We start from the raw sequence: 27,067 nt of genomic DNA, 5'->3' as shown, positions 1-27,067 counted from the left end.
ACAAGCTCACACCACTTGTGAGCTTGTAGATCTGCTATTTTCAAAAAATATATACAATATTTTCCAGATGGGGGTCTGCAGACAAATACATATTAATTTGGGGGTTCTTGACATGAAAATGTTTGAGCCACTGGTTTTAAACAAAATGACGCAGCAAGCCCAAAACAAGCAACTGGACTTGAAACTGGAAAGAAAGAAGCCACAACCACCAATATTTTACAAGCAACTTTACAGAAAAATAAGCCCAAAGTTGCTTATAACAAGCAGACATGGCAACACTGCTAGCAACAACAACACTGCGTCTACTTGTCTTGCCAACATCTCTGCTTTGCGCTTATTGGCAGTCCATGGCGCCCCCTAGCGGACACATGGAAGTCTTCCCCAAATCTCAAATAATGTTAACACATTTTAGAACTGAGGCCAATTCTACCAATGTCTTCTAAATCCTAAGAGTTTTCTGAAGAATGCATGTTGCTATATATTAGTGGTGCTCAAACTTTTTAATTTCAAGAACCCTTTTTCAAAGATTTGCACAAATTTAAGATTTTACTAAAAAAGCAGATCTACAAGCTCATAGTGCAGCACAAAGAGCCACGCAATGCGCTTGTATATCTGCTGTTTTTGGAGAGCCAAAGTATAAAATGACTGAGAAATGCTTTCTCTAAACTATTTATTATAAAATGTGTGTATTAAGCTTACCTATATTTTGTATGTTTCATGATAAGTCACACAAACACACTTTTAAAAGCTTTATTAGTAGATATTTACATTTAAGATTATTACACTGCTATTATACATTGCATAATATTTAGTGGAAAGCAGGCTTGGTAGAACGTCTAAAATACTTTGAACATCACAGGTTCTTTAATAGCACTTATGTCTTTATGACTTAATATCTGCTAAATGATTGTGTTGGACGCAAGCTGCCACAGATATTAACTTTGGTAAAAAAAAAACAAAGACAAAAAAGAAAGAAATTAAGCATTACTTAGTTTGCATAGACAGGATAGACACTGTTGCAAAAAAAGAAGAAATAAAATGACAACAGAAGCAAATTTTCTTACAAATGATTGACTCTTGTCAGATTGAATTATCTGAAAAAAACAACAACATACATTCAGTTTTAAAGGAGTTTGATGGGTGAGCACACCAAGCTAAAAATGAGTACTGTAGTTGAACGAAACGAGGTATCACCTCAGAATTAATCTCTGTACTGGCACTTCAAGCAGAGCCAAATGTATAGTTCTCTTATGTTGGAGTTGATTAAGTCACTGCAAGTCATGAATATTTTAACAGTCTGCTCAGCAGGTTATAGAGAAATGTGAAAATGTAAAAGGTAATGAAAACTACCAATATTGCCTCTAGGTATGGATGTATAATTTGTATACCTCAGTAACAAGACAGCAAAGTAGTACATGGGGGAAAGTAAAATGAAATAATTGGGATTCACAATGGTTGGCAATAATGCTCATCACTTTTTGTATCCATAACTAATCTCTCACAGGCATTTACTCTCAGCCAAGGGAAAATCCCCTTGTCCAAATCAGATTTTCAGGAATACACAACTACCATGCTACACAAGTACCAGTTGCAATAATTGCCTTTCATGAAGGAAAGATGTCAGTGTGAGACTTCACAGGAACAAAATAAAGAATGTGTAAGTGTAATCATGCAGCAATACCGTTCTCTTTTCATACAAACGGTAAAATATTCAAAACATGACTGTTAAGATATCAAGGTCCAAATATGAAGCCTACGGGTCAGCCAGAGGTTACCAACATGTGCTGATGTGATGTGCTGCTTCACAATATAAGAAAATGGACAGAATGTTACACTGAAGCCCAAAAGGACATGGTGGCTCAACTGGGGATGAAGGATCCATTTAGAAATATGATTATACACCACTGACCAATTGAAGGTTGTGAACATTTGTTAAGCGTAATGATATAGTTAATACTCTTAATCATAACTCATTTCAGTACAGACATTGATAAACTTCAACTGAGAATTGAAGGAGCACTTGTAATTAGATTAGCTAGTGCACTGGTATGCTGTCTATTGCAGAACAATGATGGAGAACCTATATAGCTATATAAGCATTGAAATTAGCTTATTTTGTGAGTCAATGTAGTTTTATTTTGATGGCAGTTGACCATAATGTTCAGTTTCACATAATGGTTATTATACACATGAAACCTTCTTAGGCTAATGCTCCAAAAAGTACAAGGTAGGAAATGCCATAATAAGCTAATGGCCATAGGCATCAACTACTGCTATGCTACAGCAGTTCTTAGAAAGTTTGGTCTCTGGTAAAATGAAACATACCAGTACTGCTGTCATTTGAGGACCTATTTGAAACAGATCAGAAACCAAATCTGGGCCTCAAGCCAAAAAGAAATGTTGCTCTTGTGGATTTAGACTTGAATGGTAAAAGGAGAATAGTAATTTCAGGCAACAAGGAATGGAGAAGCAAGCAATTTTGAGATAATAGCAATGATGACTGGGCGAATAATGCCTGACTTATACTTGGTTGTGCGCAATGTTGCGCACCGAAAATAGCAGATCTACAAGCTCACAACAGTGTTGTGAACATTACACTGCCATGTCATAAATGATACACAGCTCATTTGAAGTTCAATGTCAGTAAGTCATGCTAAACGAAGACACACACTTATAAAAATGAAACAAAATAAACATGAAGTAACATCGTTTACAGTATAAGAGTAATACTATTGCTGTGCATGTTGAAAATTTACATTGTTTCAAAATGATTTATCGTGTGGAAAAAAAAACATTACGAGGAGTATCATTGACTACATGTAAAAAGGCACAGTTGGCAGTCCTGATTATAAAGTAATCTGAGATAATGTGCTTAGAGTTGAGTCTTTCAGACAACAGGCACACTATCAAGCCAACAGAAGCATGTGGTATTAAAACACATTTGCACACGCACGCACGCGCGCGCGCGCGCGCGCGCGCACGCACGCACGCACGCACACACACACACACACACACACACACACACACACACACACACACACACACACACACACACACACACACACACACACACACACACACACACACACACACACACACACACACACACACACACACACACACTATAAAACACTATAAGTTCTTTCATGCCAACCAGGGTAAACACCAACATACTGTAGTCCTTTCACCATTCACACCAATCACAGCACACAGTCTCCAAGAAAATTGCATGCTAACTCTAAAACACATATACACATCCTATTTCTCATCCACCACAACGTATAACAAATACATAAAAATAGTCCTTGGTACAATGGAAGGCTGTGATGGAATGATAGGCATAGCAGAGTAAAAAGATGGAACGTTCATTCATCTGTCCTTGGCTGTGCTTGAATTCCTTCCTTTCCTTAATACTTTGCGGGAGCACTTTACTCAATGTTCCTCATGAGGCATCACAAGGACTTTATAGCATATTTGCATTATTCTGACATTACTACAACTTATCATTGAATAAGTAAAATATTGTTTAAGATCAAAACAATTGCAATCATTTGATTCTTTATGACTAGTATGACTGTAGCCAGATATCATTTCTATGTCACATTCTAAAATTTATAATGAGCTCAGACTGTTTCTAATACGTCTAGAATGTCTTATAATACCTCATCGGCAGCATTTTGTGTAAAGTGTCCCTTGTCCTTGACCATGTGAGGAAAGTCTATGAGGAAGGCCGAGGAGAAGTTTGAAGAGGAAGGCACATATTTGAGACAATCACACAACCACTCTAGGGGTTGGGGCCCCTGCAAGCACTGACTTGAGTTCAGCTTCTCCACAGCCTTTTCTAACATAAACGGCATATGGGGGAAATAGCTAAATAGGCCCCAGATCAGCATTTTGGGACTACTTCACCCTCCACCCTATGCCTGGTCCCATGGAGGCCAGTTGTTAACTCTTGCTCATTCACGTCAGCAGGCCCATGCGGGTCAGCTTTGCTGACAGGAAGGAGTGCAGAACAAACACCACAGGCTTTGGGCCTGAGTGGAGGTCAAACACCTGCAGGATGGAGGGAGGAAGAGAGAGAGGATTGGATAAAAGAAAGGAGGAAGGGGGTGGGGTAAGAAGGAAGCAAGAGATGGGAGAAAGCAAAGGAAAATGCACAAATTTTACAATATATATAATCTTAAAATATTTGGCCACACCAGGCATGAAGCATATTGTTCACAATATACACAGGACAATGAATCTGTGCGACATTAACCAAAAAGTAAAACATGAATTAAAGAACTGCAAGAGAAAAATGTTGAATGTCTTCAGATGCCAGTAACATACCATTTCACCCTCTGGACCACCAAAGTCAAGGTAAAGATTTCGGATTCCATCATCAGCGGACATCTTAAGCTTCTCAAATGGGTATCTGAACAGCACTGCGCCCCCTGTTGGATCCGCTGGCTCTCGCGTGACAGTGAAGCCCTTCTCATAGTGCAGTGTCAGCCGAACGTCTTGCCTGTTCAGCGTGCAGCCTGGTGACATAGGGGATGGTGGTGTTTAAGAATGTGTGTGTGTGACAGAGGATTGAGTCAGAAAGTAGGTGAACTCAATAGGATATACTGTAAGAGGTGATTCAATAATCCAGGATCTGTAGAACTTCCATGTGTATTACTGTTACTTGAAATGTCTTTAATGTTCCTCCACCACCGTGTTTATGTAGCAGCGGGACATGGAAGGAAAAAGACAAACGGTTTCCAGGCCTGTTACTGCAGCCAACTATTGTTCTTAACTGAGTGGAAACATTCCCCTCCACTGGCACAGACTTCTGCTTTTCCTACACAGTGTTTCTCTCTGTAGTAATGTACCAGAGAGCAAATGTCGCACAGAGTCACGAGTTGTCAGAAGCTTCCTGTGACAGGAGACTCCACATAAATTGCATACAGTACAGTATGTATGCTCATAGATGATTGTATGGCTAATTACAATAGCTAGTAGCTGATTGGCAGCTGATTGCACTGTCAAAGAGCAATAAACCTAATCCCATTTAAAGGTGTTCCAGCCAACATCCTGGTTATTATTGTACCCAAAGCATTGCCAAGTTCAATTTATTTGTCCCAAATAGGAAACAAACTACTTTTGCTGGGTCAGTGGCAGGTCATTATGTACAAAAACATAGTTCAGTCAGTTGTTGAGCTCTTGTTGAGATAAAAAACATTTATTGCAATGACACTGCATCGTTTTTGGCGGTGTGGCTCTACTCCTGTGATGCTTATAAACATATGTGAAAGCATGACACAGACTGAGATCACAAACCCCCTGAAGCAGAGCATAAAGACACAGTTAGAATAGCACTTCCATCCTCTCTCTCCTTCACTTGTAACTATGCCCAAATTGTAGCATCATCCAGGCTTTTCTTTTTTACATCCGTTTATGCTAATTTGATATATATATTATTGTTTTTGTTATTGCGTTTTGCATATCTGTATGCAACTTCATGTCCATCTTTTTTAATTTTCTCCAACCATCCCCCCCTTTAATCGAAAGGATCCCAATGGAAACAAGCTTTCAAGCTTTCTTGTATCTATCTTTTTGACCACGTATTTATACCTGTATTGCCTGTCAATAAATAATTCAACCAATCAATCAAAAATAAGAACATGATGCTATACATATGAACACATGCTGACAAGGTGGAGGGAGTTTCTTTGCTGAAGAGCTGCCATTTCAGGTAGCGGCGAGAGATGTTGAACATATAAAGCTAGCTTTCCACCGCACCGATTTTGAGCCGACTCGGCGTCGGAAATCGTTGGGAAGCGTTGGACATCGCCGTTGAGTTGTTTAGGGGTCGGTCTGGGGGTCGGTCGGGACCTTTTCGGCCGACTGAGGGGGACCGGACTTGTTCAGTTCTTTGGCCAACTGGAAGAGCCGTGGAGTAGTGAAGAAGGGGGAGAGAGAGCAAGCCCCCAGAGTTGCTGAGAAACATTGAAGCCGCCACCCTAGTGGCCAAAGCTGGAACTGCAGGCGGGGAGAAATACATGCACGAGCAAAACATACTGAGAGATATTTATATATATACATATAAATATGTAAACATATTTTACATAAATACATATGCATTTACATATAAATATGCATCTCGAGTGTATTTAATAAATATCTCGCGTTCATTCCTTGACACACGGGCTGCCGTAGGACGCAAAAAGGACACTAGTGCGCATGCTCATAACTCTATGGCTGCTCGATATGTCCCCAAAAACGTCTCAATAATTCTACTTCTGGCAGGCTTCCGGGTGCTTCAAAACGCCACTGAGCAATTTCATTGAAATGAATAGCTGGGGGCGGGGCAATCCGCCCTCTAGTTATATTATACCTCTATGAGAGAGAGGGGTTTCGGTGTGGTCAGATTATGTGAGAGAAACAAGCGACCAGGTCTATGAAAACCTACATTCGCTGTTTCTCGTTGTCTCTCTGAGAGAGAGATTGATTGATTTGACCTACTTTTGCGCTGCCTGCTGGTGATGTAATTCATTATTTGGGAGCAGGTGTGTAAGATTCCAATAGTATAAACATTTTAAATGGCTTTCATATACTCTTAATATATTTTTTCAAATGAGATTTGGCCTGGATCGAAATGTGCTCAGTTTTGGCAATTTTCTGGGTGTTAATTTCAATGAATTAATTAATTTGTTTATTTTCGATTAATCTAAAAAAACGTTTAAAAAAATGGCGTGTACACGTCAGCAGTGATGGAAAAAGTACTCAAATGTTAAGTGAAAGTATCAATACTCCAATGTAGAAGTAAAAGTCCGGAATTTAAAATGTACTTGAGTAAAAGTATTGGTATCAAAATGTACTTAGTGTACCAAAAGTAAAAGTACTAAAATGTTTGAAAATAGCAGATCTACAAGCTCACGTGTCGCGATGCAACGAGTTGTGAGCTTGTAGATCAGCTATTTTCAAATAGCCTAGGTATAAAATAGGGCTAAAGTGGTTAATGTATGTTTAATGTAATGATTTATATCTGCAAAGTAACTCAAGTTTTAAATAACTGTAGTGGAGTAAAAGTACAATATTTGCCTCTGTGATGTAGTGGAGTAGAAGTAAAAGTATAGACAATTGGAAATACTCCAGTAAAGTAAAAGTACCATTTTTTTAAACTTAAGTTTACTTACTTGAGTAAATGTACACCACCGCACGTCAGAGAAAAAAAACGCTATTTACAAGCAACTTTACAGGGAAACAAGCCTAAAGTCGATTATAACAAGCAGACCTGGCAATACTGGCAGGATCTTGCAGATCAGCGCTGCCATCTCTAATGCATTAGCACAACTAGCGCATCGGCTGACAGTTTGTGCTGAACTAAATGCCAACTTTTGCCAACCGACTACCAGTCTGTTGTAGTCTGAAGTAGTCTGTTTGATGGAGTCACCTTAAGACTTAGCGGTCCACTTGGTTCAATTTGTGCACTCTTAGAGTTCAACTAAGAGGATTAGACTGTGTACTTCCCTGTTTAATTAAGGGTATGGCCTATGGCTACTCTTAAAAAGAATTTCATGGACCCAGGGTTCATGTTATACTGGCATCCAGCTTACTCTGGATGCCAGTGTGAAGTGTTCTGTCAGCAGAGAGACAGACCAGGCCTGCCTTATGAACACCTATGACTTTACTGTAAGCACAGTTATTCACCTCAGAATACGTTTCAGTGACATTACCAAACCAACAAACGATGCATTACATCAGTGCAGTACATTCGCAATGAATGATCTATATAGGACATGGAAAGTATTGGTTGAACAACTTTAAACGGGGGGGGGAAGCTACTTTTAAAAACAGTACATTCTCGCATGTGACACAAACTCACTCTCGATGTCCTTTAAGACAGACAGATAGATACTGTAGATACAGATAGATAAACTGAGTTGTGCTGATGACTGTGACAAAGCTTGGCTAACAGTAGACATCTGACGATGCAGGTGTGTAAATACAGTAATATACCCCCACTGTAAACACTTACACAAACACATAATGAACTATGCATTGAACATACTGTGTGGACTAAATGGGCTCACACACATGTAGACACACATAACATAGTATGCACCCATCCATCTCACCGATGGAGACTTCTTTGATGAGCTCGGCAGCAGCATGTCCCCCCTGTACCAGAGCCCGCGTCCATGAAGACAGATCCCAGTGGGTCTCTACCCGGAATACATGCGACTCAATGCCCCGTCCTGTGCCTGTCCGCGTGGCAAACACCAGGTCTGCACCCTGGGCTGGGGAACTCCTGGCACTGCCAGAATGGACCAGTCTGAAGACAGCGAGAACCTTGATTTATACTTTGTTCTACAGTACTTAGTAGACCTGGGTGATATGACTTCAAAACAATATCATGATTATTTCAAACTTATGCCTCTACGATAAAAAATGACGATTTTTTTTTTTACATAGGGGCAGTGACTGAACTAATATGGCATGGTCATTAGCACAACAAAACAGTATATTACAGGATTTTACCATACAAAAATGTCTTGACTTAATAAAATGATTTGTAAGAACCATGAAAAAACAGCCTACTCTAAAATATGGTAGAATGTGTGCATCGCCAGTGGTACAACAATATCAGTATTATTTCTAGGCCTGTCACAATTATTACATCATCGCCTGATCGCAATTATTTGAGATCGTCGCAATTATTTTTGCATAATCTTCATAATTGTTTCCATGATGAAAAAACAAATTTTCAAACATGTTAAAAAAAATTGGGGAAATATCAGATCTACAAGCTCACAATGTTTTGTGATGCAACTCTTTGTGCACCATTTCAGTTATTCCATTTTTTTTTGTATATTTAAGTTATGCAACTTTTGTTTACAAAGCCTAAAAGCCAAACAGAAATGTAATTAATCACAGATATATGTGTGACAACTAATCGACAATTAAGATTTCATGATCGTGACAGCCTAATTATTTCTACCACTGCCTAATAGTATGAAGTATAAATTCACCTTGTGGCTAGTAATGGATGAGTGAGCAGAGGCATGGACCACGCCTCTCTGCTCCAGGGCACAGATTCAAAGAGCAAGATGTCTTTTTCTGTCAGCGCCATGACAATGGGCCTGAACTGGTGCCGTCCTCCATCCAGCTGGACCTATAGAAGACAAGGTTAGACACATAAACACTGATGCATCTATTTTTAGCTTTTATAAACATATATGCCTGGGGGTGTGTGTGTGTGTGTGTGTGTGTGTGTGTGTGTGTGTGTGTGTGTGTGTCTGTGTGTCTGTGTGTGTGTGTGTGTGTGTGTGTGTGTGTGTGTGTGTCATAGTTTGGGGTCAGATGCTGGAAATGAAACCAGTTGATTGGGATCCGCATGTCAAATTGGGTTTAGTTTGTCAAATTGGGTTTAGTATATGGTAATGTGCTATATGGAATGAATGTAAGTCAATGCAATGTCCCCAAATGTGTGCAAAACCAACGTGTGTGTGTGTGTGTGTGTGTGTGTGTGTGTGTGTGTGTGTGTGTGTGTGTGTGTGTGTGTGTGTGTGTGTGTGTGTGTTTGTTTATGCCTGCCATGCCAGAATGTGTGTCATGCCTGAGTGATTAGATTTTTGATCGTTTGGTAACTTAGTGACATTAATTAGTGACAGTCTGTTAGTGAGTGAGTGATTTGAGTACACAGGGCCCCAGGAAGTGGCTAATGTGGTGGAAACGGTTATTGACTTTGTGAGTATTTCCCGTCAACCCAGGCTATGTCTCCAAGAAAAAAAAATCACACACACATACATTGATTCAACAAGGCCTTGAATGAAAACTCCAGCATGGCTAGGCCCTTAACCACTTAAACTCTTAGTTGACCGGAGTCCCTCAGGGCTCTATACTAGGCCCCCTCCTGTCTTCGCTCTACACCAAATATCTTCGCCAAAAACAGCCGACCTACAAGCTCACGTGTTGCCATGCAATGCATTGTGACCTTGTATTTCTATATTCACTGAATGTTTGCCCCAGAATAGTAACGCTGGGTTCATGCAGTTACCTTTTTTTTTTCTTCTTTTTTTTTTAAGTTCAAGATTAATTGTTCCAGGAAAACATGCCTTTCCTGTTTAGGTAGCAGTTACTGTATTACACGTCAGTTACATCTCACTTTCATGCTTCCTTTTAACATGCTGGGCAATTTATTTTCCTTCACATGATAATCATGTATTGGCATATAGACCTTATATTAGTCTATGGGGACAAAATGTGTAAGGGCTGGTTTAGCCAGTGTCAGCTATATGTATCTGAGGTGAGGCTGTGCACAATGGATGTGATAGTAATCAAACATTTGGATGATGACCTCCAGTTAGTGATAACCAAAAACAAAATAAAATAAATGAATAAACAATTATAATTTCAAGGACAGTGTTAATTTATGCTATTTTCTTGAATCAACCCCATTTCCAATGTTTTTTACTGATAATGAGAGAGCATGGCACGGAAGTTGCATACGCTCAGCTGTAATCAGCTGTCATTCCCTCATTTTCTTTATCAAAATAAGTGTTAAATAGCTCTATATTCTGATAGTAATCATTGCTACAGAATGTGTGTTCAGTAACAGGGGTCTCCCCGTCTCTCCAGCTCTTCTGTAAATAAAATACCTTTTCAGGGTGGGATAATAATTTCATCCATTCAGGGGAGAGAAATCCATAATCCATAATCCAAGTGAATCTTGATGTAATAAACAAATAAATAAGCAAACAAATGTGGAACTAGAACACTATAAAACTGAAGCTGATAAATGGGTTCCCTCTCCTGATTGGATGAAATTAGTGACCCACGTGAAAATGTACCGTATATCTGTTATTAAAGAGCTGGAGAGACGGGAAACCCCTGTCACTGAAAAAACACCTATTATAGCTTTTAAAAGGCACAAAATCTCGCTGTGTGTGCGTTTGTAGTATTTTAATATTACGTAATTTTCCATCAGGCACAAATTAGCCGCCTACTACACATGCTTTGCATGCACTGTGTTGTTGTTGTTTGGAAGCGGAAGGAGGACCCCTTGCCGGCAAAGGCAGCTAATGCTATAGTGAGAGAGAAACTTAATGGAGGATTTAAAACAAATTAAAAAAAAGAAGGGAGGAATAAAAGTTTGTCATGGGAGTGATTTAGTGAAGTTCTTAACCCCGCCGACGACTGGATATATCTTATGAAAAGCGAAGTGAGAAAGTGATGGAAGACGAGGGCTTGTTGTTACCATGGATATGGATGTATACAGACATTACATTGGTGATCGCGACAGTGGTGAGTGACATTGTTTGTACAAGTAGGTATCCATTTAGAATCCTGTGCGGTTAGCGGTGCGGATTCGGATCTATAAATAGGATGATATATCAAAGCGTTTGGATGGTTGATGGATAATGAACGTGTACACGTGGATTCGGGTGATGAAAAAGCCCATTTCTACTCTTTCTACTGAATATAGAGCTTTAACTTTTTAACAAAAAAATAAAAATAACACAACAGCAAGTTTAATCAGAGCATACGTGAGTCAAATGGCAATACAAAAAATATTTATACCATTCACAAACGTACCTAGACCTGAAGTATAACCTTTACTAAAAGACGCACTCCACACAAAATCATGTCATGAAAATCCTGGTGGTTTTTGGCACTCTGCTTTTTTCTAAAGCCTTAATATGGATTTTTAGCTCCAAAACTGGCCTTAAGACAGCCCTCTCTGTGAAAGCAGGTGTGGGGCGTGACGCGCGACTCAGGTACTTCATTCACATCATCAGGGACACGCCAATCACGTCCTCTTCAAAGGCTTGAATAAACATAGCGTGTCTGTAATTCCCTGCTTAAAATAAATGTCTGTACTCAGCCTCTGATTGGACAGAGGCCCACATGACAGCATGACAGCAACAAGTAGGAAGTGGAGTTGGAACTAGGAAGTAAATAGAGAAGCATGTGAAAGAATCACGGCTCTAGTCAGCCGTTCCCGCGCGGCGCGTGTGCGCAAGCCTGACACACTTGCTTCCCTCTGGAAACGAGATTAATTCCTTTAAAGGCCTGCCTGTTCCAGATGTATGCTCTCTTGAACGGTGTCCTGACTCCTGAGCAAATACCGGCGATCTACAAGCTCACAACGCGTCGCATCCACATCGTGTTGTGAGCTTGTAGATCGGCTCAATGAAACAACCTTTATTCTACCACTGCCTACATTGTAACATTATGACACAACTATGTTGCTATATTTACATTGCAATGCATTCATGACTTAGGTATTCTAATTAATAAACATACATTAAAATGAATAAACATACATTAAAAAGTATATTCAAAATGTTGAGCCCTGATAAGGCATAATTGGTCTAATATAGCATTTTGCCATAGTGACAGCCTACACGGGTGACCGAGATGTTTATTTATCATCATTATTATTATTATTTCTTTTTGGGGGGGGGGGGGGGGTTCTGCATGTTGATTCCAGGGACGTGGCATATTAGCATATTCATGAGGCGTTGTTCCAGCAGGCCTGGCATAATGGCATAATTAATAGATCCTGGAATTGTTAATGAGGGCACAGAAAGAGCCATGTTCAAGGTGCTATAAAACGCCATTATAAATTTAGATGTTTTTTGGGTGAGAAAAATACTTGACAGGGGCATAATTGATCAAACATTTATATTTCTGACCAAGTTGGGATGTGTGAACTGCAACTTTGAATACATCCCAGCCCATAATCTGTGTGCATGTGTCATGTTTGTCTGCCGTGGCCCGTGCGCCATGTGAAAGTGTTTTCTTGTGAATAACACATTTCCGTTGAAAACACGGCTGTCTATTGGCTCACAACACCAAAATAAAATACCTGTTCAGCCATCCAGCCAATGTGTTTGAGGTGGGGGTGTGAGGAGGTGTTGGTCGGGGCACCCAGGTAAGCGTTGATGTGAGCCAAGGTCTGTGGCAGCAGGGCAGCGATGTTGGTGTGGATGGCAGTGAACCAGGAGTTGGCAGAGGGGCCATCTTTGCAGCGCAGCACCACTGTGTGCTGTCCGTCAGGGGAATGGAGCTCCAGCAACCTAGATGGGAAGAGATTGTTATGATGAGCTGTCTTTACATATCTACACTTGTCGGGCAAGGAATGAGAGAAAGTGGGAAGGGAACACACACACACACACACACACACACACACACACACACACACACACACACACACACACACACACACACACACACACACACACACACACACACACACACACACACACACACACACACACACACACACACACACACACACACACACACACACACACACACGTGTTAAGTGTATATGATCATGCAGCCATGCTCTGAGGCTAATATGGCTTTTGCAAACTGATACGACAGCCGACTAATCAGCTCACCCTTTACCTCTCACCCAGTTCAAACAAAGGCTGGGTTTGTGATTGATATGCTTTCTGACGTACCATTGACCTAACAGGACATGTCCACTGGATGATAATAACTGACAACATAGCCAGATACCTCTACAAATGCATCATGAACACAGACGATTACTTAAAAAAAAATATTTGGCTCTGCTTTATTTTTTATACACTGAACAGAGAGTCAGCAAAGGTGGGAGGGGGGATTACATGCAGCAAAGAGCCTCAGATGGGATTGAAAGCCAGGCCAGGAACCCAGACGAGGAGGTCTATTTATGTGGTATGCACTCTTACCCCCAGGTGAGCCACCTACTGTATTTATTTATTTATTTATTTTTCTAATTAATTTTCTCTCACATGCCTAGCATTCCAAACGAATGAATGTAAGTTCTGTAGGAAAAAAAAACAATTCTCCCACACCCACTTGCAAAACACATATCCAACCACACCTAAACTCCCACATAATCAGGTATTTCGGTCACTCACACAGAAATAAACACACACAAGCACGCACACACATGCACGCACACACATAAAAACAGAAGTGCCATATAAAACATCTTAGACCTGTTCTCCAGGTCCGGCATGGTTAGGTTTCTGCTGATGAAGCACATCTTCAGACTGATGACCTTTCTGTCCTTAGAGGCAGAGGAGCTGGTGTGTTTGGGGGAGCCGGAGTCCTCACTGCCACTGTAGCTTGGGGACTGGGGACGCATGCCATCCCACGGCAGGTCCGCTACCAGAGACGGCTTCTTAAAGAGTGGAGACACCTCACGGATGTACTTCACTGCAGAGGAAACACAGAGGGATGAAGAATGGCACTTTTGGGTTGAAGATAGCATTACAAATAATGTATGTGCATGTGTATCTCCAAGAAGACTTAATAAAACATAAAAAATCACACCCAGTGTGAAGTGGGCGGTGTGTGGTCATCACAACATGACTCACTTTAAAAAAAGGATAAATGACTTTTTTTAAAGTCCATACTGCTATTCATAGGGCTGCACATGTGTCATGTGTTTCGCTAGCCAATCACAGTCCTGAATTTGCAAAGTCAGCCAATCACATTACAGTTAGTGGTGATGACACTAGCTGTAATGTGATTGGCTGATATGAAAAAAGTATCGATTTGCATTAACAATGGAAGGGTTAGGGGGTACACAAATTTTTGGGTCGGTGTCCAAAACTCACTTAAAGGGGGCGGCTACACCGCCCCAAAAAGGTTAATGGTCCAGCGTTCTGTTAAGTATCCCAATGAAGCAAAATGTCATATTATCAAAAAACTATTACCCAATATTCTGTTTGCCAATTTCAACCCCCGCAATGCAGGGTGAGATGGAGGGACAGAATACTTTCAGTTAAATACCTACAGTATAAACATGCTGCTTTTAAGTTGTCAAAGCGATGAGCCGAGCCAATTAAAGGGACTTTTGAATAATGTTTCAGTGACCTTGGATACACCTTTTCCCCACATGTACTAATAAACATGAGACTGCTGTAGTTTGTTTAATTAAAGCAGAAACTATCCCGACTCCAACCCTGCCTTATCTTTAGTTGCGTGACAGTTAAAAGCAAGAGACTTGCAACAGATATTGTGTTGATAGTTGGACCATGAGTGAGATTGTACACACCTAGAAATTCGGCAGCCCGAACGTCTAGAGTTCGGCACCTACGTGCCACTGCCGATGTGACAGATATGCCCATATATGGAGATCTGTGTGTATGTCAGTCCTTATCCCTTTTATGGCCATATATGGAGATCTCTGTATTTGTCAGTATATGAGTATATACCCAATTGCCCATATATGGGCATGCTGATGTAACTATTCTTAGGGGAGGGCAATATGGCAAAAAAAATTGGTCAAAATCACAATCCACAATTGTATCACAATTTATTTTTCATGTTGGGTTTTAGGATATATACTGATATTCTCACGAAACCTGCCAACCCTGTAAAAAATATTTCTTATTTTTTTGTAAATTAATGCCCAACTTGATCATATTACAGTGTTAAACAAAGGTATCAAAAGCAAATCTGCAAGTTGAAAACGTGTCACATCACGACGCGTTTTGAGCTTGCAGATCTATTTTTGAATTCAACTCCTGACAAGTAACAGTTTTGGACATATGAGGTTTCCACCCGACATCAACGACATTCATCAGTCATTTAAGATATAAGGTATGGTGTGGCCAACCATAAACGTAGCCATAAGTGGACTGTAAAATAAAATGCATTTGGACGATCTGGAATCCCATTATAAGATGAGATAAAACTTTCTTGTCCAACTCAGGTTGGAAATGTGTCTTTGGTCTCAACACATAAAAAGAAACAGCATGCTCACTTACACACTATCACAGTAATAAATAGATGCTTTAACACACTATTACAGTTGTACGTCATACTGTATGCTCAGTGGATTACATTTTCCTACAAAATATTGGGTGTTAATTTATCTCCATTAACTAGAATCAAATCCAAACACTGATGATTTCAGTGTGATAGATTTACCTGTTTAGCTTATCAAGATCAGTGTTTACAGTATGCTATGAAGCTGGGACAGCTGGAAAATGAGATGACCTTACTCTAAATTAACTATGAACACATTTGGTGTTCATCCAAATGTAATTTTAGAGATATTTATTAGTATTTTGTCCAAATGAAAAGAAGGATATTAATCATATTTTGGATAGGTATTTTTTAAATAAACAGTTCCTGCTACCTACTTCAATGTCTAATAAGTATGTATTGCACTTCAGAGGGGAATTAGGTTTGAAAAACTGAGTTAACTTGGCGGTACAGCTGTGAGCTTGGCAGGTCTGTTGTTTGTAGAAGAGGGGCTCCGGCTCCAAGTCCAATATAATGGATTTGGTTTCCAAATTTGGTCCCATGACCCAATCCACCTCCTGCTCCCAACAAACCACCATCACTTGCTCACTCTCTACAACTCTTATAGCCTTCCTTTCAATCTCTCTCTTTCCCTATCAATCGTTTCTCTTTCACTTTCAACTTTACTCATTCTGTGTGCGTGTGCGTGCGTGCATGCGTGCGTGTTTCTACTCTGTCTGAAACCTGAGATGAGGCTCCAAAGAGGTGAGGTCATTCTTGAATGTCTGGGATATTAGGTTGGAAAGCATAACTGGTCTGTAGATTACTACGCAGGCCTGTGTGTGTGCGCGCGTGTGTGTGTGTGTGTGTGTGTGTGTGTGTGTGTGTGTGTGTGTGTGTGTGTGTGTGTGTGTGTGTGTGTGTGTGTGTGTGTGTGTGTGTGTGTGTGTGTGTGTGTGTGTGTGTGTGTGTCATAAGGGATGAGTGCACAGGTCTGTGTCACTGTAGGTGAATGTGTGTGCTTTGATCTATATATGTGTGAAAGAGATGGAGAACCAGAGTATCAAAATGTGTGGCTGTGAGTGTGTTTACATCTAAGCGAAAAGTGTGTGTGTGTGTGTGTGTGTGTGTGTGTGTGTGTGTGTGTGTGTGTGTGTGTGTGTGTGTGTGTGTGTGTGCGCACACAATACCATTTACTGTAACTCATGTATGACTCAGAACTCATAGAAGTAATGTTGGTATAGTAACAGAACCTCATTTACTCACCCTCATAAACCACATGACCCATACCAATGTTTGGGAGACATATTTCTGCATACGTAAGTACTTTGGAGTAAGTGAATGACACTGCCCACACTCACTTTACATAGTGCCTGTGCTGTGTTTATGGTTTATGTTTACAGTACAGAAGAGAGTCCGACCGATGCCAGGTTTTTGGGTCCGATGCCGATCCTAGACCACAGATTACCGATGTTTTGACCGATATTTTGCCAATAAGTGCAACATTTTCAAAACAATACAAAAAAACTGATTTGATAAACCCATTAAGACATGAGGCCAATTCTACAAATGCCTTCAAAATCAGTGGTTTTCAAACTTTCTCATGATGATATGTATTTGGCTGCAGACCCCCCATCTGAAAATGTTATGTGCCTAGCTCTAGTAGAGAGAGCAAGAGAGTTAGAGGAGGGGTGGGGGTGTGTGCCCATCTGTAAGACAAGAAAGAAGGAAGCCAGCCGTGGTTTCAGACTAATAATCACATTTGCAGTGAAGATGTTAGGCGTAGATATTTTCCAGCCACAGTCTCCAGTGCTCTAGCTGTGCTGGTACAAGTAACAGCCATTACAGTATGTCTATCTCGGGTTGCCATTGTTTACATCCCCAACCAATCTTAGCCAATCAGGATGAAATATGAAACATCGGACAGGTCCGTCTTGATGACATGACTATAGAGATAATATGTACCGATCTGAAGGAGTAATATATATTTAAAAAATTAAGTTTAGCAAAACTCGGCCTCCTGGTGGCGCTATAACAGGCCAATGTGAAAAATGTTCTGCTCTGGCCTCCAGGGAGTGTGTGTGCACAGTTCCACACCGATCAGTCCAACGGTGCCAGAGATTAGCTGTACACAGACGGACGGACGGATACACATACAGGGGGCAACAAAACATAGTCTCGGCCACGCCTTCGGCCTGATGGAGACAAAGTATTAATAATAAGAATAGAAAAAAGAAGTTACAAACGGGCAGTAAAACAAGAAAAGATCCAGTACAATATACAGCCAGAACTGAATTTGGATGAGCACTGAAACACAAGCCCCGCGGCCTTTCTTGACTGCTGTTGACATAAATGGGAGCAAAATGAAATAAGTAGCTAAATAAGTCCTAAAAAGTAAGAACTTACCCAGACTGACTCTTCATTTTGAAGTTGGCTGTGGTAAATAATATGCTATATTATCAACTGTAAAGTACAAAGATTACAAACTGAAAGCCTAATTGTATATCCCATGAGTCAGATTTTTTTCAGACTAGCATGCTTTGTTGTCCTTTGAAGTTTATGTTGGGCTGACATCCCTACACTACACTAAACGGTCCATTATTACAGTGGTTCTCAAAATGGGGTCTGGATAAGCCCACGGGTCCTTGGGGGTGTTCCAGGGGGTCCCAAGCAAGATGAGTTAATAATATACCATCAAAATTTGATTGAACACTTTAACACCATTCTATTCTTCAGCTATTCAAATAACCAATATCTGCTATTTTCTGAAACATTTGAAAGAAGATCTTGACAAATTGTGAACATTTTGGAATTATCTTGAAAATATTTGACGACACAAATCTTATGGGGTCCCTGGCAAATTTTAAAATGGGGGACAATGGCTATGCATAATCGACTGGCATGAAAATGTTTGAGAACAACTGCATTATTGCACTTTCAGAGTGAAATTAAGGACTCAGGAATTTACTATGTACTGTAACTACCATATACAATATCACCTGAATCTGTCTGTGGTGTTCAACTCAGTCAGTGATCTACTGTATCTTACTTTAGTCACAGACAGGCTGGGGAAGATTAAGCAGGCATTAGAAGTAACAGTTCCAGTTTGTACTAAAGGTAAAATACAGCAGGTTTATGGCTATACATGTTAATGTTTCACTGTATGAATCATTATTCCTGTCTGTGAGTTGCCTTTCATGAGTTTCTTTGCTAATATTACCAGCGCAGTGTGTCATCATAAAAAACGTAGAAGCTTCTAGTCTGACTCTTGAAAACTTGTTCATGCATTAATCTCCAACAGATTAGATTACAGTAATGCCCACTCCGCTGGACTTCCAAAATGACTGATGATAGGCTCCTTCAGATCATTGCAACTGATGCAGCCAGAGTGTTCACTGGGAAGAAAAGCTGAACACATTACTCCTATAGTAAGGCTCCCAATATGTCCCTACTTTGTTTTTGTATTATTATTATTTTTTTTAAATCATAAAACAATTTCTGTTGCAAAGGCTATATTGTCATCCAAACCCTACCCATAGCAACTACATTTTAGTATGGTATGAGTGTAATATGTATTTATTTATTCTCCATTTTGCGTTTACAGGAAGTATTTAAAAATCTAATTTTAGAGAATACTACAAAAAGTATGTGTGAAAAACATATTTTTCATTTCACCACGTCTTTAATGGTTTAGTTACAATAATGTAAAAGATGCACATGCTTACTGTCTTTGTTTATTTCTGAAAACCAGCTTATAGGCCAATGCAATTGGCCATAGTAGGTTATTGTAACCGATGGTCATTTGATGAAAAAAATAGGGAGGCCTACCACATAAATCATCGGTAGGCAGGTTTGGTAATTTCAAGCTAGATTTCAAACTTCATTTTATTTATTTTTGTATTGGCATTTATTTCAGCATGCCAACTTTCCAGGAAAAGAAAGTTAGTTTCTATTAGCCCACTGATGATGTCATTGTAGGCAGGTTTCTGAACTGTCCACATAGCCTTTGAGACACAGTTACTGTCAGCCTAGTTGCATGTAACCGCATGCCTGCTTCTCTCTCTACCTGCAAGCTTGGCTCTCTGCCTCTGTCAGTGCACCAGTGCTGTTTAAAGAACTCATTACATCTATCAGGGCTGTCACTCAGCTCCCCTTCTGCTTCTAATTAGGCCTGCACACAGAGGACCATCAGCCGTGTGTGTGTGTGTGTGTGTGTGTGTGTGTGTGTGTGTGTGTGTGTGTGTGTGTGTGTGTGTGTGTGTGTGTGTGTGTGTGTGTGTGTGTGTGTGTGTGTGTGTGTGTGTCTTCATGTTAAGGAGTGACCGGGCATTAATTAATGCACACCTTTTTCTGCATGTCCATTGTCCATCAACTTTATGGTTCACAATGATGCATGTGTTTGAAGCACCAGACACAGTAAGCAAGAGAGACAGAGTTAGAGAGAGACACTCAGAAAAGCCATCCAACAACGTCCCACATGGCCAACTCGTCTGTCTCTCCCTTCATACCTCACTGCCCACAGCCAGAGAATGAGAGAGGAGAAGAGAAGAGAGGAGGAATGCAAAAAGCAGAACAATCTGACTCGACACATATTTGGCTGTGGCATTAGCTGTGGTGTGTGAGCCTATGTTCAGTCTGTGCCATTATGTCCATCCCCCAGCTAACACACACACACACACACACACACACACACACACACACACACAGTAATCATCGTATGGCTTTGAATAATAGCTTACAAGGCAGTAAGTCAGTGAGTCAGACCCTATCCTCATAATTCTTTTCAACTGACCCAAAAAAAAAACATGCAGCCAGGCCAATACCACTCTTTCTCCATCTATTCATCCATTTCCCCATCAAATACGTCTTATGTTCCACTCTTCCCTTTACTTTTTCGCCCCAATTGTCTATCCCCCTTTTAACCCCCCCACCCCCCACAAAAAAGTCTCCCTCTTCTGTCACCCATTTCCCATCTCCCTTTTTTCCCCCCTCCCCCAGTCTGTTTCTGCCAGACCCCTAATGAGAACAATGTGTGAGAATGCTCCAATGGAGTGTGTGTGTGTGTGTGTGTGTGTGTGTGTGTGTGTGTGTGTGTGTGTGTGTGTGTGTGTGTGTGTGTGTACTATATGGGAGGGAAGTGGAGGTTTGCAGGAGTACTTTGCTCTACGTCGCTCTCGAGGGGCTTTCCTTGAAATACACACATGTGAGCACATGCATACATACACAGCTGCATGATGAAAATATATTATGCACCTTCTCACAAACCTACAATGTCATACACAAGACTGGATAAACTGCAGATCAACACTTCATTGATCTCTCACACACACACACACACACACACACACACACACACACACACACACACACACACACACACACACACACACACACACACACACACACACACACACACACACACACACACACACACACACACACACACACACACACACACACACACACACACACACACACACACACACACACACACACAAATTCCCTTGCCACCTTATACACACAAAGTCACACCTGCCCCCTACTCACTTCCATCCTCTCTGACCTGGTTCAGAAAGGTTTCATGTGCCGGTGTTGGCACATGAAACCCCGTTTTGCCATCAGTACATTGTTTTTAAAAAATAGCAGATCTACAAGCTCACAACGTGTCGCAAATTGAACATCTTGACATTTTGGAAAATAGGGCTTAAGTGGTTAACATAGACTTGGTTTTATACTATAGTTTAAGTTTTTTTTCTTCACATGCTTACATTGTGGCTGTGACAACTTTTCAGGCATTGAAATTCTTGTGCTTAGAGATTCAGTGAAATTATTGTGTTCACAGCTTCTAAAATATAATAATAAGATTCAAAAACAGTCAGACTCAGCATGAAGTAAAAATAGCAAAAAAATAAATGGCAATACTCTGGAGATGTGGTGATACAAGCATGCAATTGAGACTTTTTTTCCCCTCTCATGTTTCATGTCCATCTCCAGGCCGTGTTAAGCTACGACTTGGATCCAGATACAATAATTGACATTTGGACTAAACAAAGGCCCACTTTGCCGTAAAATTGCAAGACCGCACTGAAAATCTTGCCTGGCCTATTTCAGGGTTTGCAAACTCATACAACATGGCATATCACCCAGTGAGGAGAGCAACTGAATTAACGGGTGGTCGGTTAGTTTTGGCCTTTGAACAAAAGAAAATAGCTGTTCCTCATCAGGGCTGTCCCCATTTCATCAATGGCTTCTTTGTCTGCATGTGCTGTTTTTATTCCTCCAATTTCTCACACAATGGGCTCATCTTGTGTCTCCTGCCACTGACCAGCAGGCTGGCCTAATAAGATGTCAGCAGTATGAAACGACCAGCCTTTTTCAATTGTTACAACCATATGGGACTGTGTTGTGTCTGTCAGTCAGCTGGTCATACAGGGGTGGAAGCTGGCAGCATCATGTCCTGTTCTAAAATACTGTATGCATGTCACATGCAAAAAATGTTTCAGCAAAATATACAAATTTGATGAACAGTGGAGTGTCCAGTAGGAGACCCTACCGGAGACTCCGCCGGTCATCAAATTATTGGCTCAGGAATGCGCCAAAAACAAAACAATCTCCATGAATTCAAGGCTTCATGGGGTGTGTAATTCATAGAAAATAAGTCATTTTTTGGATGAGCTACTCCTTTAATGCAATATCATGTCATGCACTACGGGAGCATTGTTAGCATATACAGTATACCCATGACTGTTACCTTCATACCTTGTTTAAAATATATGAGTGCCCATGATAATATTATGACCTCAGCCTCACATTGCAAATAACAACGTCATACATACAATACTTCCTTAATATCCAGTGGTGAGCATGCTGCATAAAAAGGTGTACATTCATGTTCTCTGTAAAGAGGCTTGCATCGATTAAGTATAAATGTTGCATTGTCACGTAACATATTTCAAAGCTATTTCCTTGTACTCATTTCAAACATACCGATAAAATGTTTCTGTTTATTAATTAATATTATATAATTAGATTAATCCAAGGATTAAATCAAATTAAAAAAGACCGCCTTGTTCTTGGATGAGTAAAATGTAATACACAAATGGGATTAATTTGAATCATGTGACTCTAGGAGTTCATAATCAGAATAGGAAATGCAACCTGCTTGGTTTTTGACATTAACCTAGCTGTTCTCATATTCACTTCCTTTCTACTTGATGACATCACAGTAGAAGTTTCACATATCTCTCTATCTCTCACCTACTCACAGGTGGTAACAGTATAGCCATGTGGCAGAGGAACAGTTATTGGGGCAGAGGCCATATTTCCTTGTCTTGATACTAGGTCTGAGACTACCCGGCCTACTGTAGATTCGCCTTGGGATAACAATGCCTTTCTTATCTCCCTCCATCACTGCCATCTTTCTATCACATTCTTCCATATTATGGCCTTTTCCATCTTTCTGTTTCATTACATTTGCTGTCACCCATAATGACTGTGCGGCACAAACGTTATGTGAAGCTCTGCCAATCAGTCAAGCCGACGGGTCGGGTTGGCCAATCATGGAAGCCGATGCATACAATCTCCTGAAAACACAGAGAAGCAGTATGTCCTCCTCAGACATGAATTCAGACAGTTATTTGTGTTTTTCAGTTCTCTGAAACAGTTGGTCCCCCCCAATTGCCACTCAGCACTGCACACAACAGGGTCATATACACCCCAACTTTGAGACACACACACACACACACACACACACACACACACACACACACACACACACACACACACACACACACACACACACACACACACACACACACACACACACACACACACACACACACACACACACACACACACACACACACACAGTTATTTCTTCTTTGTGGAACAATGATCTGAATTTGAACGTGTGTTACAAACATGGAATAGTAAAATCCAGGTTGTAACCATCAGTGTTGACCTTTGCCCTATAAGTCTGGATACAACCAGAGGTCAGGAATGTGGGGTGCCTCAGCTAATTGTCAAAATATCTGGGGGTTTATGTATTGTGTACATGGCACCGCAGTCTAGAAACTCAAACCCCATTCCAAACATCCTCAGGACTGGGAGCCTGATGGACATTCAGAGAGGGACTGTGGAGAGTGAGAGAGGCAAAGTCAATTCACAAACAACACAACTATGCATCTGTCAAACTGGCAAACAATGACAGGCAACTGACACATTCCTTCATACAAGAGACCCATGATTGGACTTTGTAGAACAGGAAACATGTATCTCATGTAATGTTTCCCATTTACCGCCTGGACATTGTTAAAATAAAATTGTACTTTTGGAGGACCTTTGTCCTTGTCTGGAAACATTATGTGGCAATGGAAAATATTGTCAATGCGACTTTTGCACACTACCACTTTCGTTCTTTAAAAACACTAGTAGCACAAGCAGCACAAAAGATCCCAAGTATCAAACATTATGTATTTTTCAATCATATTTAATGCTTTAAAAATCTATTTGATTATCAAAACTATCAACAGAGAGTGTGGCCGACTTGACTTGACAGACCTGCTTCTCCTTTGAAGATTTCCAAATGGATTAAACAAGTAAAACAGAGGCCTTATTTGGCTTGTTGAAACGAGCGGAAATGTGCTACACATTGATTAGTTCCTAAAACTAGCTGCTCAGTATTCATCCAGTGTTCATTCCAAACCATTAGGCACTGCATTTAAGCCATTCCTGGAGTTGAAGTTTCCAAACCCCAAGGGCTATGTGGTCTCTCTCCTTTTCTCTCTCCCTCCCCCTTCATTCTCTCTCTGACAACATCAGTGTGGAGTCAGAGAAAGACATTTGATTTACTCATGTCATGTACACAATGACCTCTTATCTTAAAAAAACACAATCATTCATATGCAGTGTAACTAACTTTGACTGTGACCACAATTGTGGTTACTTTCCTGTTTACACTAATCAAAGGCCATCTTCTGTTGATACAGCCCACGAGCATGGCCCCGCCCCCTTCAGACAGAAACAACACAGTTGTAGGCTGCAGTTTGTTTATGTGGATTTGACTAGTGTGTGGCTGGTCAGCCTACAGTTTATGTGTCACGGGAATTGCACTCGTGTCAGTGAAATTACACCGTATGTATGTATATATATATATATATATATATATATATATATATATATATATATATATATATATATATATATATATATATATATATATATATATATATATATATATATATATATATATATGAATGAATGACTACAACGGTCATCAATAAACTTGGGCAGTAAAATTCATAATTACAGTCATTTAGCAACATGCTGGGGCACACAGGACGTCAGTGGTTCTCAACCTTTTCAGGCCAAGACCCCCCAAAATAATAATCATATTTGAACTGGGGACCCCCTCACTTGTTTGACTCGGTTCCACAGATAAATAGTGAAAATAGCAGATCTACATAAGCTCACAACGGCTATTGTAGATCGACTATTTTCAAACGTTTTTCATCTTTCTTATTTTATTTGACAATTTGGCCAATGTTGGACCAGTTTTTATAGCATAGTTTTTTGATTACTTTTGATGCAGTAATTGTCTTTTTTTCTTTTCTTTCTTATGCATTAAAATGTCTTAAAAGTCCTTAAATTGTCACTTCACTGTCATCTGGGGACCCCCCAAAAATCATGTGGGGACCCCCATGGGGGTCCCGACCCACAGGTTGAGAACCACTATATTGATGGACACTAACGCACTTTGATTAATATATCGTCTTGTTGTCATTCATCTATCTACAAGCAGACAAGTGAGTTGAAGAGTGAGCATAATCTCGGCCTCAATAAATCCCCGCTCTTGCGTTGGACAAACTTACCCTCGAGCGTCACCTCTTTCCCTGCCTTTTTGAGCGCCTGCACCGCCAGGTCGTGCGTCGCCTCTCGGAGGTCATTCCCGTTCACCGAGAGGATCGCGTCTCCCACCCGGAGAGCCCGACTCTGGTCGGCCGCCAGCCCGGGAAAGATCTTGGAAATGAGGATGGGCATTCTGTTCTCCCGACCGCCCTTGATGCTGATCCCTAGCCCGCCGGACTCCTGCTTGACAACTCGAACTTTACGCACTGCTTCCGACGACCCGTCCAAACTGATGGGAGTTTCGCCCTGCCTGGAGCTAAAACTTGACCCGGGACTGCCGTAACTGGACCCCGGGCTCCCAAAATCTGAGTTCGTGCCGTTATTGGGATACTTGCCGGGGCTGTTTACACCGTAGTTGCCGTCGTGCTGCTGGCCCCTGTTGATCCCCCCCCCGCGCCCCGGCGGCGGGCTGCCGCTGCGCCCCCCTCGCCCGCCGTGGTTCTGGCTGGGATGCTGGTCTTGACTCTGGGTCGGACCGCGGGTCGGATTCCCCGAAGCCGCCGCCAGGCCCGGGTCGTTTCCGTTAGACACTCCGTTTCGTAGGCCCGCCGAAGAGTTGATGTAATCCATGTTATTATTGGCCCCATGTCCGGTTGCCTCCGTCGCTTCGGCTGTTAAAGTCAGTGTTTCTCGAGTTAGTTCGGCGGCCACTCGGATCCAGCGGTCCCGGAGCAGAAGGTCCAGTTGGCCGTTCTTGTCTGCTCTCGTCCAAACAGCCATCGTGGACGGGTCGGGTAGCCTGCTCCGAGGCGGGCTGGTTTCACACTAAACTCATCATGAACTTTTTCCTCTTTTTCAGAGTGCGCACAAGCACCGACTCGGCTCCACTGGCCTACATCGACACACCCACTTATACGCACTGATTGCAGGAAACAGAGGGAAGAGAAAAAAAGAGCCTTAAACTAAAGAGAGAGAAACAACTGTCTGTAGTACTGTACTTATCCAGGCGGGATAGGAAGGATAGGAGGGTTTGTTGTTAAGATGATGAAGCTTTGAGCCGTCTGTCAGCCTGTGGAGTGTAAACTCGGAGCCGGATGACAGAGACAGCCAATCGACATTTAGACATGTTGATTAATTATTCATGACGATAGAGGCGGGGTTTTATGCAGTTATTATTGTAGATCCGCTGTGGACAAAAATCTGTTTTTTTTTGTTTGTTTGTTTTTTTACATGTGGCACGCATGACAGGTGTCCATCAAAGGACAGCTTGAGCTTGATTAAGGTTTTTTCTTCGTTTCATGTTCTGGAAGCACTGTTAACGCCAGTACAGCATTCTAGTGTTTACCAATGTATGTAGGCAAGTCACACTGGGCTGAATAGGAATTCATTTACCGACTTGAGACCCCACTGCCTTTAGTCCAATAGCCATAATCTTGCATTTGCCCTCGTTTTATTGCAGGCCTAGTTTAAACCTATAATATGATGCAATTATCCACAA

The 27,067-nt window shown here is 41.1% G+C and overlaps 1 protein-coding gene across 1 annotated transcript; it reads right to left on the bottom strand.

Annotated features, from left to right (window-relative positions):
• Positions 1-736: 736 nt before the first annotated feature.
• Positions 737-26,601, bottom strand: sntb2 (syntrophin, beta 2). The gene is made up of 7 exons (XM_084060455.1): positions 25,593-26,601; positions 13,965-14,184; positions 12,839-13,049; positions 8,997-9,139; positions 8,103-8,299; positions 4,330-4,520; positions 737-4,053 (listed from the first exon to the last, which is right to left on the bottom strand). The coding sequence occupies exons 1-7, from the start codon at positions 26,347-26,349 to the stop codon at positions 3,961-3,963; spliced, it is 1,812 nt and encodes a 603-aa protein (XP_083916581.1). The 5' UTR covers positions 26,350-26,601; the 3' UTR covers positions 737-3,960.
• Between the last annotated feature and the right edge of the window lie 466 nt (positions 26,602-27,067).

Source organism: Gymnoscopelus microlampas (assembly GCF_963454915.1).
Source record: "Gymnoscopelus microlampas genome assembly, chromosome: 6".
Taxonomy (NCBI): domain Eukaryota; kingdom Metazoa; phylum Chordata; class Actinopteri; order Myctophiformes; family Myctophidae; genus Gymnoscopelus; species Gymnoscopelus microlampas.
The sequence above is the reverse complement of the archived record's forward strand: the minus strand, read 5'-3'. Positions and strand labels throughout refer to the sequence as shown.